General features: G+C 43.0%; 1 protein-coding gene across 7 annotated transcripts in view; it reads right to left on the minus strand.

Annotated features, from left to right (window-relative positions):
- Window positions 1-17,850, minus strand: part of LOC117782395 (nesprin-1) — a 120,936-nt gene that overhangs the window by 32,014 nt on the left and 71,072 nt on the right. The window contains exons 1-7 of one of the 7 annotated variants that reach the window (XM_034619512.1): window positions 8,139-8,318; window positions 5,174-5,297; window positions 4,770-4,867; window positions 3,972-4,154; window positions 3,368-3,668; window positions 2,213-3,121; window positions 794-1,732 (exon numbers count right to left, since the gene is read on the minus strand). The exons of 3 other annotated variants lie outside the window; for them this stretch is intronic. In XM_034619512.1, the coding sequence (XP_034475403.1) occupies window positions 794-1,732; window positions 2,213-3,121; window positions 3,368-3,668; window positions 3,972-4,154; window positions 4,770-4,867; window positions 5,174-5,297; window positions 8,139-8,291 (2,707 nt within the window). In that variant the 5' untranslated portion in view covers window positions 8,292-8,318. Of the gene's footprint in view, window positions 1-793; window positions 1,733-2,212; window positions 3,122-3,367; window positions 3,669-3,971; window positions 4,155-4,769; window positions 4,868-5,173; window positions 5,298-7,190; window positions 7,870-8,066; window positions 8,319-8,618; window positions 9,562-9,630; window positions 17,665-17,850 lie in introns of those variants that run through there. 3 more of the 7 variants (XM_034619510.1, XM_034619504.1, XM_034619507.1) reach the window with 3 other exon arrangements.

Consider the following 17,850-nt stretch of genomic DNA (forward strand, 5'->3'; position numbering starts at 1 on the left):
TTCGAGTCAGTAACTTCCTTGGGCTGTTCGACAACAATCGCCTCTCTCACAACTGTTTCTGGTTCTTGTTGAACCTTAGGCTCCTGAACAGCAGAGGGTCTCTCCTCAGTTTCAATTGTAGCAATAAGAATGGGATCCTCTGTTGGTTTGAATGGAGCTAAAGGTGTCTTCTCGGTAACAGCTTCAATTGTAGTTGTTTGAGATACAATTGAAGACCACGATTGAGTTGAAGATTGTGTGTCGACAATTTCCGAAACCTTTGATTCAATCACATCCTCGGGCTGTTCGACGACAATCAACTCATTCACAACTGGTTCTGGTTCCTGTTGAACCTTAGGCAGGTTCTTCGCCTTCTTGGTCTTTTTCTTAGGTTCAATCATATCTTTCGTCTCCTCAGCAACAATGGGTTTCTCAACAACTGGTTCAACAATCGACAATATCTCCTTAGTTTCAATTGTTGTAGAAGGAATAGGCTCCTCAGTTGGTTTAAATGGAGCTAAAGGTGTCTTCTCGGTAGCAGTTTCAATTGTAGTTGTTTGAGATACAATTGATGACCATGATTGAGTTGAAGATTGTGTATCGTCAATTTGTGAAACCTTCGTGTCAATAACTTTCTTGGGCTGTTCGACAACAATCGGCTCTTCCACAATTGGGTCTGGTTCTTGTTGAACCTTAGGCAGTTTCTTCTGCTTCTTGGACTTTTTCTTAGGTTCAATCACTTCTTTAGGCTCCTCAGCAACAGTGGGTTTCTCAACAACTGGTTTAACAATCGACAATATCTCCTCAGCTACATGTGTCTTCTCGGTAGCAGTTTCAATTGTAGTTGTTTGAGATACAATTGAAGACCACGATTGAGTTGAAGATTGTGTATCTTCAATATCCAAAACCTTCGAGTCAATCACATCCTTGGGCTGTTCGACGTCAATCGCCTCTGTCACAATTATTTCTGGTTCCTGTTGAACCTTAGGCAGTTTCTTCTCCTTCTTAGACTTTTTCTTAGGTTCAATTACTTCTTTCGGCTCCTCAACAAAAGTAGGTTTCCCAACAATTGGTTCAACAATCGACAATATCTCCTCAGTTTCAAATGTGGTAATAGGAATGGGCTCCTCAATTGGTTTGAATGGAGCTAAAGGTGTCTTCTCGGTAACAGCTTCAATTGTAGTTGTTTGAGATACAATTGACGACCACGATTGAATTGAAGATTGTGTATCGTCAATTTCCGAAACGTTTACTTCAATCACAACGTTTGGCGCTTTAACAACATTTGATTCATCAACAACTGGTTCTGCTTTCTGCTGCAATTTCTTGTCCTTCTTTGGTTTTTGCTTCTTGGATTTATCGTTTACAAGGGTTGAGAAGTTCTGTTCTTCGCGAATGAAGTCCTGTGTGGAGGGCATGGTGTTAGCAGCTGAATTGTCAATTGTCTGCGAAACAATTGAGGACCACGATTGAGTTGAGGACAGCGTATTGACAATTTTCGGAACTTGCCGCTCGATCAGAGCTATCGGTTGTTCCACAACTGTTTCTGGCTCGTGTGTGATCTGTGGAAGTTCCTTTTGCTTCTTAGACTTTTGCTTATGTTTGGGCTCCTCAACAACATTCTGCAATTTCTTTTCCTTCTTGCCGTTTTGCTTCTTGGATTTTTCGTTCACAATGGTTGAGAAACTCTGCTCCTTGTGAATGAAGTCCTGAATGTCATGAGTAGAGGAAACGACAGTAGTTGGGTAGTCAGACAGATGTGTTTCAGTCCATATTGGAGTAACTTCTATAGCTTGTGAAACAATCGATGACCATGATTGAGTTTGGGTAGTTGTTATTTGATCAGTTGGTTCCTTTTCAATCTGATCAGGAATTTTTTCGACAACCTTAAAAACTTCTTCATTGGGTACTGGAACGTGCTTAGCCTTAGCAATCTGTTTTTCCTTTTGAGAGAGTTTCTTTGCCTTTTCGGAAAAGATATTCTGCTCGTTGTCGTTTGTGTCCCGAGTTGGAGATGCAAAGACTTTAAGCTCATCAACTACAGTTTTTGATGCAATAGATGTCCTCGATCGATCGACTAAAGCAGGTAGAAATGCCTCACGAGTGACGTTTTCGTCAATAATTTGTGGTTCCTTGTCTACTTTCGATTTCTTTGACTTCTTTGTTTTTTGTTTAGTAGGTTTTTCAGTTTCGGGCTCGGGGGTTTGAATTGTCGTTGATAGTGAATCAATAACCTCAAGCTCTACTGTGTCTCGCTGAGTAATCTTTGTAAATGGTTCTTCACCTCCTTGTCGAACTATTGATGACCATGAAGTCGGACGTCCTGGTTGTGGTTGAACAACATATCTTTGACTCTCATCGTCAACCATTTCCGACCATTTTTGACCTTGAACTAAGTCAACAATAGTAGTATTTTCTTCGATAACCGTTGAAACTTCCTTTTTGTTCGGTTTTACTATTATTTCTTCTTCAGTCTTAGCTTCATTTTCATAGTCAGCCCGTTTCCGCATTTTGTCTTTCTTTGTTTTGGATTTTTTAGAAGCAGTCTCAACAACTTCCATTGTTTGAATATGTGGAATGAGCTGAGTTTCGCTGATTTCCATAATTTTCTCAACGTTTTTCTTTTCACCATCTATGAAGTTCATCGTGTGCTTCAGTACATCTGCATACGACGAATTCAGTTCCCACACGTTAGTTCGCATTTCTTGTTCCTTGTTTCGCTTTGGAAGTACAAAATCGTCAATAGTTTCAGACACCGTAATTGAAGTGAGAACAGTTGTTGCACTCTTAGTGTCTTCAGGTTCCTGGGGTTGGATAATATGTTTCGGCACTTTGGATTCCTGTTTGGTTTCTGCTTCCTTTGGAACTTCATCTTTTTTGACAGTTTCAGTCACAGTTGTTGTCGTGACAGTCACAGTAGTCTGGGTGTCTTCAGCAACTGAAGATTCGGTGACTGCCTTAGGTTCGAGAGGTTTGACGATCTCTTTCTCATCAACTGTCTTGGTAACCTTTTCAGGGACAACTGCTTCTTCTTCCTCATCGGAGAACACCATAGGCTCATCCAGAACATCCATCCAGGAGCTGCTAGACTCATCGACGGGCAAGCCTGCATACGCTGGTTTCTTTGGCTCCTCGGGAATCTTTATGGGTGCAACTGGTTTGGGTTCTTCCAACACCGCAGATTCGCTGACAGTTTCATTTAAAGTTGTTGTCGTGACAGTCACAGTAGTTTGGGTGTCTTCAGCAATTGAAGATTCGATGACTGTCTCAGGCTCGAGAGGTTTGACGATCTCTTTCTCAACAACTGTCTCGGTATCCTTTTCAGGGACAACTGCTTCTTCTTCCTCCTCGCCTGCATACGCTGGTTTCTTTGGCTCCTCGTGAATATTTACGGGTTCGACTGCCTTAGGTTCTTTCAAAAACGCAGATTCGCTGACAGTTTCAGTCACAGTTGTTGTCGTGACAGTCACAGTAGTCTGGCTGTCTTCAGCAATTGAAGATTCGGTGACTGCCGCAGGTTCGAGAAGTTTGACGATCTCTTCCTCGGCAACTGTCTTGGTAACCTTTTCAGGGACAACTAATTCTTCTTCCTCATCGGAGAATACCATAGGCTCATCCAGAACATCCATCCAGGAGCTGCTAGACTCATCGACGGGCAAGCCTGCATACGCTGGTTTCTTTGGCTCCTCGTGAATATTTACGGGTTCGACTGGTTCTTCCAAAGCCGCAGATTCGCTGCCAGTTTTAGTCACAGTTGTTGTCGTGACAGTCACAGTAGTCTGGCTGTCTTCAGCAATTGAAGATTCGGTGACTGTCTCAGACTCGAGAGATTGTACAATCTCTTTCTCGACGACTGTGTTAGTAGACTTTTCAGGGATAACTGCTTCTTCTTCCTCATCGGAGAATACCATAGGCTCATCCAGAACATCCATCCAGGAGCTGCTAGACTCATCGACGGGCAAGCCTGCATACGCTGGTTTATTTGGCTCCATGTGAATCTTTACGGGTTCAACTGCCTTAGGTTCTTCCAAAGCCGCAGATTCGCTGACAGTTTCAGTCACAGTTGTTGTCGTGACAGTCACAGTAGTCTGGATGTCTTCAGCAATTGAAGATTCGGTGACTGCCTCAGGTTCGAGAGGTTTGACGATCTCTTCCTCGACAACTGTCTTGGTAACCTTTTTAGGGAGAACTGATTCTTCTTCCTCATCGGAAAATACCATTGGCTCATCCAGAACATCCATCCAGGAGCTGCTAGACTCATCGACGGGCAAGCCTGCATACGCTGGTTTTTTTGGCTCCTCGGGAATCTTTACGGGTCCAACTGCTTTAGGTTCTTCCATAACCGCAGATTCGCTGATTTTAGTCACAGTTGTTGTCGTGACAGTCATAGTAGTCTGGGTATCTTCAGCAATTGAAGACTCAATGACTGTCTCAGGCTCGAGAGATTTGACGATCTCTTTCTCGACAACTGTTTTGGTAACCTTGTCAGGGACAACTGCTTCTTCTTCCTCATCGGAGAATACCATAGGCTCATCCAGAACATCCATCCAGGAGCTGCTAGACTCATCGACGGGCAAGCCTGCATACGCAGGTTTTTTTGGCTCCTCGGAAATCTTTACGGCTCCAACTGCTTTGGGTTCTTCCAACACCGCAGATTCGCTGACAGTTTCAGTCAAAGTTGTTGTCGTGACAGTCACAGTTGTCTGGGTGTCTTCAGCAATTGAAGATTCGATGACTGCCTCAGGTTCGAGACGTTTGACGATCTCTTTCTTGGCAACTGTCTCGGTAACCTTTTCAGGGACAACTGCTTCTTCTTCCTCATCGGAGAATACCATTGGCTCATCCAGAACATCCATCCAGGAGCTGCTAGACTCATCGACGGGCAAGCCTGCATACGCAGGTTTTTTGGCTCCTCGAGAATCTTTACGGTTCGACTGCTTAGGTTCTTCCAAACCGCAGATTCGTTTACGGTTTCAGTCACAGTTGTTGTCGTGACAGTCACAGTTAGTCTGGGTGTCTTCAGCAATTGAAGATTCGATAACGGTCTCAGGCTCGAGAGGTTTGACGATCTCTTTCTCGACAACTGTCTTGGTATTCTTTTCAGGGACAACTGCTTCTTCTTCCTCATCGGAGAATACCATTGGCTCATCCAGAACATCCATCCAGGAGCTGCTAGACTCATCGACGGGCAAGCCTGCATACGCTGGTTTCTTTGGCTCCTCGTTAATCTTTACGGGTTCGACTGCCTTAGGTTCTTCCAAAGCCGCAGATTCGCTGCCAGTTTTAGTCACAGTTGTTGTCGTGACGGTCACAGTAGTCTGGGTGTCTTCAGCAATTGAAGCGACGGTGAATGTTTCACGCTCGACAGGTTTGACGATCTCTTTCTCGACGACTGTCTTGGTAACCTTTTCGGGGACAACTGCTTCTTCTTGCTCATCGGAGAATACTATTGGTTCATCAAGAACTTCCATCCAAATGCTGCTAGACTCATCGACGGGCAAACCTGCATATGGTGGTTTCTTAGGCTCCACGAGTTTTGTTTCGGGCTCAACGGCCTTTGGTTTTTTGACTATCTCGCCCATCATTAACTGTTTTGGTCTGACTGTTTCTGGTTCAATAGTAAATGTCTCGGTATATGATGTTGTTTGTTCCTTGGGGGTTATCTCGGACGATTTATCAGATTTAATTTCTTGAATGGTTTCAATTATTTTGTTAATGTTAGTTTCATCGCCATTTTCAGCAAGGAGGGGAATTTCAACTTCATCTTCAATTATTTCCTTCCATGATTTGTGCTCAACAACTAAATCATCGCCGCCATCATCAATCATCTCTGCCCAAGATTTATGTGATTTCTCTTTAGGTTTGTCAACGATACTAGACCATTTGAAGTCATCCAGAGCTTCGGTTTTTCGAGATTCGTAAATAGTCTGGGACTCTACTAATACGCCTTTCTTACCAGGAACTGCCTTTGGAGCCACCTTTTCTGTATCTATAAAGTCAATGGTTTGGTGAGTTACAACTGATGCCCACGAGTTGAACGGCAGATCCTGATAACGAGTGTTTTCCTTTACAGTTTCTCTTCTCTTTTCGGTATGATCTAACTTAACCTGTTGTTTTATCGATTCTTTTTTAATTTGTTTTACTTCCTTCTTTTCTTTTGAGGGTAAATCTGACATTGTATCTATTTGGCTAGCGATTTTGGCCCACGTTACTAAATTATCGTCACGAGTGGGGGACGAAGACGAGACGAGAACATCACTATCGTCTGATGTTGAAGAGACATTAGTTGTTTCTACTTTCTTTGCCCTATGCTCCGGTAATTTCTTTTCCTCTGTGTCCGACTGGCGATCTTTCTTGGGAGTATTACGTTCTTTGCGGGCTTTAGGTTCTGGTTTCGAGTCCGTTCTTGAAACTGCAACTGACTTCTTGCGAGATTCAATATCATCCACCCAGTCGCCTGGCTTTTTAACTAGTGAAGCCCAAGAGAACGCATTACTATTGCTTTTAATCTGGGCTTCAGTTGCAACTGTTTCTAGTTCACTTTCGACTGGAGTAGCTTGCTTGATAGTTGGCTCAGGTACTATTTCTTCTTTCTTTGTAGTTTGTTGCTTTTTAGCTTCAACACGTTGGCTCTTCTTTTGTTGGCGAGTTTTCTTTGACTTCTCCGGTTCCTTACTTTCAATTTCCAGTTTGTCTACTGAGGATGTAATTGGAGTTTTGATGGAAGTTACAGTTGTATCAACCCATTCTCCAGGTCTCTTCACAAGCGATGCCCATGAAAAGCCAGTGCTTGCCGGTTGCTCTTCCTTCGCTGGTTTTGTTACTGGTTCTTTTAGTTGAATTGCTTTTGTTTCTTTTTTCGCTTCCGGTTTGACATCCTGCTTCTCATCCTCAGAAGTTGTCGAAATTGGTTCCTCAACTGGTTTCTTTGTCTTCTTGGCTTTTCTTGTTTTCATGGATTTTCGCTCCACTTTTTCTTCTTTATTGGGTTTCTTTTCTTCTGCTATACTTGGAGGCTGCACAATTTCCTTTTTGGTTATTGTTGTATCAGACCATTCGCCAGGTCTTCGAACCAACGCTGACCAACTTACTTCAGGTGCTTTAGGAACATCCTTCTCATCAGAAGATGGCTGTTTAGAGCTTTCTGTTGTGGGCTTCGACATTTCAGTGCTCGAATCATCCTCCGCGTGCTTCACAGGCTTCTGCTTTTCTTGCTTTCGCTCCGTCTTCTGCTCTTTTGGCTTGTCTGTCTTAGCCAACTGCTCTACGGCTTTGACTGGTTTTTGTTGTTCAACAATAGGAGATTCCCCAACTTGAACATCATTAATTAAGCCTGAACTCAACAAGACATCCGCATAAGATTTTCCATCACGATTCTTTTCCAGACACTGTGCTCGACTGTCTCATCAGTCTCTAAGACAAATGGTCGTTCTGTAGGTATAATTGGAGCTTCTTGAGGTTCTTCTGCTGTTTTCTTTTGTCGCTTTGCTGGCTTAACTTTCTTTTGTTTCTTTTGAATTGTGATTGTCTGCTCTACTCTATTTCGTGGAATGAATTCGTTGTATACTCTCTCATTGGCAAGGAATGTATTTGTTTGATCTGCATATACATTCCTTAGATAAGATGGAGTAAACTCTGGAGCATCTGCTGACAATGTTGATGTAAAAGCAATGCTTCCTGAGTTTGGTGTTGTTTCCTCCAAAACACTAGACCAAGTATCAATTGGACCTTCAAGTGTTAAGCCAGAATAAACTGGTTTGTCCTCGATTTCACTCTGCTCCGTCAACGTTGTGTTGATCGTTTCTGTCGCAATATTTGCTGGTGTCACTTTTGTAGTTGTTTCCGATATGTCACTATTTGGCTCAGTTGGCACTTTAACTGGTACTTCCGATTTAAATACTTGAACAAGCTCTGTGACCTTCTTTTTAGGCTTTACTGCCTTCGGTTGTTCAGGAAGAGCAGATTCACCCACAGTTTTCGTCGCAGTGGATTGTAGTGACAACTACAGTTGCCTCGGTATCTTCTGCAATTGAAGATTCGGTGAGTGTGACGATCTCTTTCTCATCGACTGTCTCAGGTTCAACTGCCTTAGGTTCTTCGAAAACCGCAGATTCGCTGACAGTTTCAGACACAGTTGTTGTCATGACAGTCACAGTAGCCTGGGTGTCTTCAGCAATTGAAGATTCGGTGACTGCCTCAGGTTCGAGAGGTTTGACGATCTCTTTCTCGACAACTGTCTTGGTAACCTTTTCAGGGACAACTGCTTCTCCTTCCTCATCGGAGAATACCATTGGCTCATCCAGAACATCCATCCAGGCACTGCTAGACTCATCGACGGGCAAGCCTGCATACGCTGGTTTCTTTGGCTCCTCGGGAATCTTTATGGGTCCAACTGCTTTGGGTTCTTCCAACACCGCAGAGCTGACAGAGTTGTTGTCGTGACAGTCACAGTAATCTGGGTGTCTTCAGCAATTGAAGATTCGGAGAATGCTCAGGCTCGACAGGTTTGACGATCTCTTTCTCGGCGACTGTCTTGATAACTTTTTCGGGGACAACTTCTTCTTCCTCATCGGAGAAGACCATGGGCTCATCCAGAACATCCATCCAGGAGCTGCTAGACTCATCTACGGGCAAGCCTGCATACGCTGGTTTCTTTGGCTCCTCGGGAATCTTTACGGGTCCAACTGCTTTAGGTTCTTCCATAACCGCAGATTCGCTGATTTTAGTCACAGTTGTTGTCGTGACAGTCACAGTAGTCTGGGTGTCTTCAGCAATTGAAGATTCGATGACTGTCTCAGGCTCGACAGGTTCGACGATCTCTTTCTCGACAACTGTCTTGGTATCCTTTTCAGGGACAACTGCTTCTTCTTCCTCATCGGAGAATACCATAGGCTCATCCAGAACATCCATCCAGGAGCTGCTAGACTCATCGACGGGCAAGCCTGCATACGCTGGTTTCTTTGGCTCCTCGGGAATCTTTACGGGTCCAACTGCTTTAGGTTCTTCCATAACCGCAGATTCGCTGATTTTAGTCACAGTTGTTGTCGTGACATTCACAGTAGTCTGGGTGTCTTCAGCAATTGAAGATTTGATGACTGTTTCAGGCTCGAGAGGTTCGACGATCTCTTTCTCGACAACTGTCTTGGTAACCTTTTCAGGGACAACTGCTTCTTCTTCCTCATCGGAGAATACCATAGGCTCATCCAGAACATCCATCCAGGAGCTGCTAGACTCATCTACGGGCAAGCCTGCATACGCTGGTTTCTTTGGCTCCTCGGGAATATTTACGGGTCCAACTGCTTTGGGTTCTTCCAACACCGCAGATTCGCTGACAGTTTCATTTAAAGTTGTTGTCGTGACAGTCACAGTAATCTGGGTGTCTTCAGCAATTGAAGATTCGGAGAATGTTTCAGGCTCGACAGGTTTGACGATCTCTTTCTCGGCGACTGACTTGCTAACTTTTTCGGGGACAACTTCTTCTTCTTCCTCATCCGAGAAGACCATGGGCTCATCCAGAACATCCATCCAGGAGCTGCTAGACTCATCTACGGGCAAACCAGCATATGCTGGTTTTTTGGGCTCCTCAGTTTTCTTTTCGGGTTCTGCAGCCTTTAGGTGCTCAGGTTTCGTTGTCTTTCCATCGAAATGTTTACTGACGGCCTTAGTCACAGTAGTAGTTGTCGAGGTGATAATTGTACTGATTGACTCATTTGCGGAATTTGTTATTGCAACGACTGTTTCAGATTGGGCTGGCAAAACTTCTTCCTCAACAGAAGCTTCGATTAGTGTTATTGGCGTTATAGTTTCTTCTACGATAGGCTCCGGATCACTTTGCTTAGGTTCCTCAGATTTGGAAAGATATTGTCTGTACAAATCTTCAGCATATTCTTGCTCTTTGATATTGTATTTCGGAACCTCGAATATATAGACAGGTGACTTATCTTCCTTAATATTCTGACACTGACTCGAGCTATCCACAGTTGTTAAGATGATTTTATTGACAATTGTTGTGGTATCAATTATTTCGCTTTCAGTAGAGTAAGGGGTTTCAGTTGCAATCTTAGTTGGTGCTATAGTTTCCACCGAAGGACTATTTACTGAAGAATCCACAGAACTCTCAACCGCAACTTGTTTTTCGACAATTTGTTTTGTTTTTTCGATAGGTGCAGGACTACTTTCAGTTGATTTAGAATTGATTATGTGATAAATACCCTCAGCTGTGTTAAATGAAGGTAAATCATATTTTGGAATTTCATATATCTTGTCAATTTTAGTAGGAACCTTTTTTACAATTTCTACGTTCGACGCTTCCACAGAAGTCTTTGTAATGATAGAGTCAACCAAACTTACAATCGGTGTAACCTCTTCAACAGTTTGTTGTGGTTCATGGGAAGGAGTTTCTACATACTTTGTTTTAGAATTTATTATGTGATAATTACCCTCGGCAATATTAAATTCAGATAAATTGTGTTTGGGAATTTCATAAATTTTTTCGTATGGGATAATATTTTGAATAATATTAGTAGTATTTAAAGTGCTTACCGTGTTAACCACAAATGCTTCAGCAATTAATGCGCTTGGTTTTGCAGGAACAACTTGATTAGCGGTGTTAGTAGGATCTGGGATTAACTGAATATCACATGGAATTTCTAATTGCGTTTCTTTTGGAGTTTCAGAAGAAGGAATTTCTGTCGATTCTTGCAGTTTTTCATGATAAAATATATCAGCATTGGCATGCTCGACTGTATTTGCTTTGGAAATCAATTGCACGTCTTGTGAAAGATTTTGAACTAATTGCACTGGTTTTTCAATGGATGAGGTAATATCGATTAGAATTTGTTTTTCATCTACAGGATGTATACCAATTGTTTCATTACCTTTACTTTCTTCTGAAAGGACCTGAATTGTTTCTTGCTTTATAAATTCTTCGGGTATTGCGGGCCGCTTTTTCTTATCTTTCTTAGAAAGTTTCTTTTGAATGTCTTCGAAAAGCTTTTGCTCTTCTGAACTCAAGTCTATTGGGGGTTCACTATCCTTCTTTTCCGCTACAATTGGCTTGTCAACTTGTTCTATCGACACGGTCTTAGCCGCTTGATCTTCCTGTGCTTGTTTTAAAGTGGATTCTACACTAGTAACAGAAGTGTTGGGATCAACTGACTCTATGGTATTTGTCTTAGCCGACTTAACAACCTCAATTAGGGATGTTTCACTTAATTCGGCAGTTCTCTGCAGGGACTCTAAATTTTCTGTCAAAGTCTCAGTCACACGTAGACTAACCTCCGGAAAATCTAGATGCATTTTCACGATTGGAGTCTTCAACTTCTCTTCATGAGTAATGAGAGAAATCTTTTGAACTGTACCTGGTGGATAGGCTCCGTCAATGCCTTCTCCCACGAAAAGAACATTTGTGCCATCTTCGGTTTCGAAGCTACGTCGTTGTGTCGTTGTAAGTATCGTATTTTTGGTAGTTGTTGTAGTAGTGGCAATGGTATCAGTTTCGTTTACAACCCCATTAGACGTTGTTTTCTCGGAGTATACAGTCGGTAGTTCAGTTGTTTCAATGCCAATGACCTTAACACCCGACTTGCTCGTAGTGTCCCTAAGATTCAGCTCAATATTGACACCAACATTTTCTAATTTATGTTCGCTTTTTGAAGTGACAACTAGAGGAGTTGTACTTGAAGTCAAAACTGGGCTAATAGGTCTTTGGTCGGGCATTTCAATACTGGATGTAACAACAACATCACTGGGTGTGTCACTTTCAGTAAGAACTATGCGTCCGTCATTTGTAATACGCTTTGTAATTCGCATTGTGCGAATTGTGGTTGTCTTGATAATGGCACCATCTGTTTGACTAGACGTGGTTGAAGATTCACTCGGTACTTCCGAAATTGTTGGAGAGCCTTCCCTAACGGTGATCGGCTCGCTAAGTGTACTGCTCTCCTCTGTTGTTGTCTCGCCATCTTCGTTCAGCTTCTTCACAATTTTCGTAGTACGCACAGTTGTTGTTTTGGTTACACCACCAGCTTCTTCACTTATTGGTTCCTCAACAACAGCAACTGGTTTGTCAAGGGTCTGGTTGTCCAAATCCGGAGTTGCAACAGTTTCACTCACGGTCTGATTGTCAACATTTTGCGAGACCTTCTTAACAATCTTCGTTGTTCTCACAATTGTTGTTTTAACAACATCGTTACTAGCATTTTCATAGAGGGGGTCAGTTACTATGAACTCTTGCTTTGGTTCCTCTACAAATGGAGCAACCTCTGTCTCTTGTACCTCTACAAGTAGAGCAGCAACAACTTCTTTGGGTTTGGTTTGGTCCTGAATTTCCTTAGGTTCCTCTACTACTGGAACATCCTTAGCCGTCTCTGTAACTGGAGCTTTCTTTTGTTTGGGTTGTTTCTTAGACCTCTTAGACTTCTTATCGGGTACTGGCACGACATTTTGCTGTTCAGAAGCTAATAAATCGAACGTAGTTGTCTTTATATTGGTAGCTTCTGTAGTACTTATGGGTGTGAACAATAGTTCCTCAACAGTCTGCTCCGGTTCAAAAACAATTTGTCCAGATGACTTATTAACAGCCTTTGTGGTGCGTGTGGTTATAGTTTTGGTAATACCCTCACTGTTCGATTCGGTGGTAACTGATTCAGCAACAACCGGTGCATCTTGAATGATGCTCTCAACTATGGGCTCAGATGTGATGCTAGTTTCGCTGACATTCTCACTATCTTGGGAGATTTTCTTGACAATTCTGGTTGTGCGCACTGTTGTTGTCTTCAGAACAGAGCCGTCTTCAGATTGGAAAGTATCTTCAGTGGGTTTCGGTTCGGGTGTGCCTTCAACTATGCTTATAGGTTCAATGAGAACTTCTTTATCTTCAGCTTTGGCATTCTTGATCGTACGAATAGTTGTTGTTTTAGTTGTCTTAACTACACCTTCATCGCTTATCTCACGACTGTTCATTTCGGATTTCTCCACTTTGGGTTGCTCTGCAGCTTCTTCGGCGAGCTCAAAGGAATCCATTGAAGGTACATCCGAATGTGTTGATGTTGGCATATCTTGACCTTCGTGTTGGTTGATCTTTTTCACGATCTTTGTTGTTCGTATAACGGTTGTCTTAATTAGGCTGCCATCATCGCTAATAACAGATGATTCAGTTGATTGAGGTTGATTATCATCAATTGAAATTGCACTTGTTGTATTCAGGGGCTCTGTGGTTTCTAATGGTAATTGTGGCTCTGTTATTTCAGCCACGTTTTGCATAATAGGATTTTCTGATTTTTGTATGATTGTTTCGACTTCTTCACTTTTCGATTTTTTCTGCTTTATCTTCTTATCCTTTCGGCTTTCCTTTTGTGGATTCTGCTCAGCTTCAGCAGCGATAAAATCAACAGTATCCTTCACAATAGAACTGACTTCTAGTTTCTTTTTGTCCTTAGGTGATGGTTTCTGTGGCTCCGGTTCAATTATCTTCTCGGCCTTGACTACGATTTCCGCAATGGCACTTTGAGCAGCATCCCGAATCTCTTCATGAGTTACAATCGGTTGCTCTTGAGTTGCCGTCGAAGTAACAACTGTAGTTGGAAGTAGAGTAATGTCTCTTTCAACCTCTGGTTCGTCCTCAAAGACCTCTTCAACGACTTCTTCACCATCGGCGGTAATGCGTTTAAGAATACGTTTCGTCTTGGTTATAGTTGTCTTCGTAATGGATCCACCTTGAACAACAGTTGTATCCTGATTTGAAGTAAGTCCAGAAACGTTCGCGCTACCGGGCATAGTTAGAGTTGTCGTTTCAATTGCAGGCAAATCAAATTGTTCCACGGAAATATTTTCCTCTGGCAAATCATCGACGACGTCTTCCTCAACAATCTCCTCTTTGCCATCGATAATACGCTTGACAATGCGCTTGGTAATGTGTTTGGTTATAGTTCTGGTCGTAATTGTTGTAGTGCCGCTTTCTGTGGAAATCGTATTAGTCGATGTGGTAACTGTAGGTTCGCTTTCGACAAAGGTTTCTTTAACTTCGGTTGTTGTCATAATCGTTGATGTTGGCTCAGTTACTAGAGTGGAGTCTACAATACTTGCCGACACCTCAGGAACTGAATCTGTTGACTCTGTAGTAATTGCTATCTCCTGCACAGGCTCACTTACAATTAACTTTGTAGACGAAATTTGCTGAATAATTTCAACTTCTTTTGGCACTTCCATAACTGGTGCTATTTCTGTGTCTTGATTTACTATCTCCGTAGCCTTCGCATGTTTCTTATCCTTCTTTGATGGAGCCTTGTTATTAGAAACTGGATTAATTTCTGGTTTCGAAGTCTCATTAGTTTCTTGCTTTATTAAGACTTCGTTAGTTTTCGTTTCTACAACAGTTTCTTTAATAGGTTTAATGATCTCAACGGGGGCCGTCACTATGCCTTTTGTAATAGTCGTGGTTGCCGCAGCCGTTGGTTCTTCTACAGTCGTTGTTTCTACAACAGTTTTTGTATTCTTTTTATCCTTCTTTGATGGAGCTTTGCCATTAGAAACTGGTTTCTTAATTTCCTTTTCTTTGGCGACTTCGATAGCTGGCTTCGTCGTTTCCACAACAGGTTCCATAATACGTACAATCTCGACTTGTTTAACAACCTCTAAGGGAGCTTCGGCAGGGTCCTTAGTAGTAGTCGTGGTTTCCACAACAGTTGTCTTCTTTCTATCCTTCTTAGTTAGAGCGGTAATCGGAGCTGGTTCAGCAATTGGTTCAACTACTGATACACTTTCCATCTGTTTAATGCCCTCCACAACTGGTTGAACTATTTTCTTAGTGGTTGTCGTTGTTTCAACCACAGTCTTGGACTTCTTCTTCTCCTTTTTCGATATCGTTGAGACTTGATCTACAGTTGTTTGTTTAATGTCCTCCACAATAGACTCAATCGGTTCCTTCTTGACAGCTAGAATTTGCAGAGGACTTGAATGCTTCTTTCTATCATTTTTTCCAGGTGCATCTACAGGTACCTCTGGCACAGTGATAATTTCTGTCTGTTTAACGATTTCAACAGCTGGTGTAGATGTGGTTTTAGTGATGTTTGTTGTCGTTTCCACAACGTTGACAGATTGCATCTTCTGTTTCTCCGGCTCGACTATATTCTCCATACAAATCTTTGAAACGGGCTCAGTTGTGGATTCAACCAAATGTTCCGTTGTCTTCTTTGTTTTCTTTGATTTACGACTTTTAGGTTCCGGTTGCTTGTGCGTTGGCTCCTCAACCAAGACGATTTCAGTAGGTGCATCCTCCATAATCGTTGATTTCTCTACATGAGAACCATTTGACTCAGGAGATTTGTGTTTTCTGCTTGTTTTCAAGTCTTTTCTGGTGCTCACCTTAATTGGCAAAGGCTCGGGTTGTTGTTGCTCATGTCGTTGTCTTTTAGGCTTGGTAATCTCAATGGGCTTCTCAGGCCGTTTAGCGTGTTGATTCTTAATTGTTGTATGTTTTGTGGTTGTTACATGTTCAACGTTGCGAATTTGCGGCATTGGGGCAACTAAACGTACTGGTATCTGTTGTTGACTGGATGGCTGGAAAACTGGATATTGTGCTCTATGTTGTTGACCAAATAGAACTTCGGCATACGTGCTACCAGTACTTGAATCTTGGCTTAATTGTTGTTGTTGCTGGTTGGGCTGTTGCACCTGAGGACGCACAATGACAGTGTCTTGGGCTAAAACAATCTCTTGAGTCTTTGGTGCTATCACAGTTGGCTGTATCTGTTGAGAAAGAATTGTTTCCTCCACAGATCTCGTTGTAGTCACTGTCGTTTGGGATTGTGGTTGAGGTTGTGGCTGAGATAGTCGTTGAGGTACATCCACTGGAATAGTCTCAATTGCATCTACATCAAATTGTCCGAATGTGATATCCGGACGTGGTTCATTCATTTCAAACTCTTGCGGTTCGACAGGACGTAGCATCTGCACAGTCTCCTCAATATAAACCTGCTGTTGTGGCTGTTGTTGTTGTGGAAGTACTTGCTCTATTTCCTGTTGTTGCGTTACAACTGCTGGTTGAATTTGTTGTGTGCTCGTTGTCAAAGGTTCCGCACTTTGTTGCACCATGGATGCTAGTGTGGTTACCACACGATCGAGTACGCTATTACCTGTTGTTGACGCACCAGATAAATTGACTTCCGTGCGATAAGGCTCTAGGAGATAGGATTGTTCTACAATTTCCGGCTGATAAGCAGGCACTTCTGGATTGAGTTCCGTCTGCAGTTGTTGATACTCCTCCGTATACTCCGGGGCTGTTTGTTGTGTGTAATAGATTTGCTGCGACTCCGTGGTGTAAACTGTGGGATAAGGTTCCGTCTGGGCAACAGGTTGATAATAACCAGTCAGAAGCTGATATTGGGGATTGGTTGGAGGTACCGCAACCGGTTGGTATTGTATAGGATATTGCATCTGCATAATTTGATCGTAATAATTCTGCTGCTGCTGTTGTTGCTGTTGTGCCTCGCTGCCTGTTTCGGTGGTGACATATCCCCACTGTCCACTATCGGCCACATTCTCATACATGGTCTGATAAAGCTGAGGATCGGGCTGCAAATAAGTTGCTGTAATCTCCTCCGCAGTCATGGGCACTTCATAACTGGACAGTTGTTGCTTCTGCTCCAGTTGTGAATGTTGTTGCTGTACATAAGTCAACTCGGGTTCGGATTGGCTTACAAACTGCTGCAACTCTTGCTGCCGCTCTGGGTGCTGTGGTTCAACTTGTGGCACATAGCTGGCATCGATAACATCTTGAATGGTCAAATCCACATGAGGCTGTGTCGCCTGCCTGGCCAGCTCTTCGGCCTGCATGCGTTCCAATTCAAGACCACGTAACACCTCCGCATAGGAGGTTGAGCCTGGCACCCACATGGGACTACGCGAACGTGCACGATCCCCTTGGGGCACAAAGAGTTGGTGATGTTGTTGTTGTATGAGCTGTTGCGGTTGTTGTTGTTGCTCTACTTGTGTGGCTTCCACGTGAGGTTCACGTCTGCGTCTTGGAGAACGTCCACGACGCTCGGCACGTGGTGGCTGCAATTTCTTACCCGTATTTAAGCGTTGCTGCAAATGTCGCTCATTTTCAATAAACTGAGTGTTGGGATTGCTAGGAACTTGTTGATCTATCAGAGTGGTTGTTGTTACAATTTGTGTGCTGCTGACAATGGGATCGCTTGTTTCTTCATAGTCAGAGGTAGCGATGTTGCTGCTGGAAGGTTGTTGCTGGTGGTGTTGCGGCTGGTGTTGTTGCTGTCTCCGTTCATAAACCACAGATGGTAAATGAGAGCTAGATTCAGATGCTTCTGATTGATCCTCAAGTGTGCGTGTTGTTGTCGTCATTGTGGTTGTTGTCGTTGTAATAATTGTTTGCTGTTGGTTTAAGTTCGTTTGCTGTTGTTGTTCATGTTGTTGTTGTTGCCTTGTCGTTATTGTCGTGGTCGTGTCGCGTTTTTCTTGTCTTGGTAACGTCGCCAATTCATTACCGCTTACCGGACTTGCTTGTCCTGATAACACTTCAGCATAGGTTAGACCTACTGCCATTGGCTTCATAAGCAACGAGACAGTTGATGAAGTGGTTACCACTGAATGTGGATCCAGAGCATAGGATTGGGCGGCGGTTGCGTCATACGTTTGCTGCATGCCATCGATTGATTGTCGCATTGCCTATGCGAGCGACCGACAGAGTGAGAGAGTGTGGGAGAGAGAGAGAGAGATTGGGGGAAGATTTGCCAAAAAAGACGTTAGCTTTCAGTTTCGTTTTCGAAAGTTCAATGGGCCTAACAATTCTACCTGTCAAATTGAGGGGGGACGGGTCACCTAATAAAAATAATACTCTTTGATTTCATTTTA

This window comes from Drosophila innubila, assembly GCF_004354385.1.
Source record: "Drosophila innubila isolate TH190305 chromosome 2L unlocalized genomic scaffold, UK_Dinn_1.0 4_B_2L, whole genome shotgun sequence".
Taxonomy (NCBI): Eukaryota; Metazoa; Arthropoda; class Insecta; order Diptera; family Drosophilidae; genus Drosophila; species Drosophila innubila.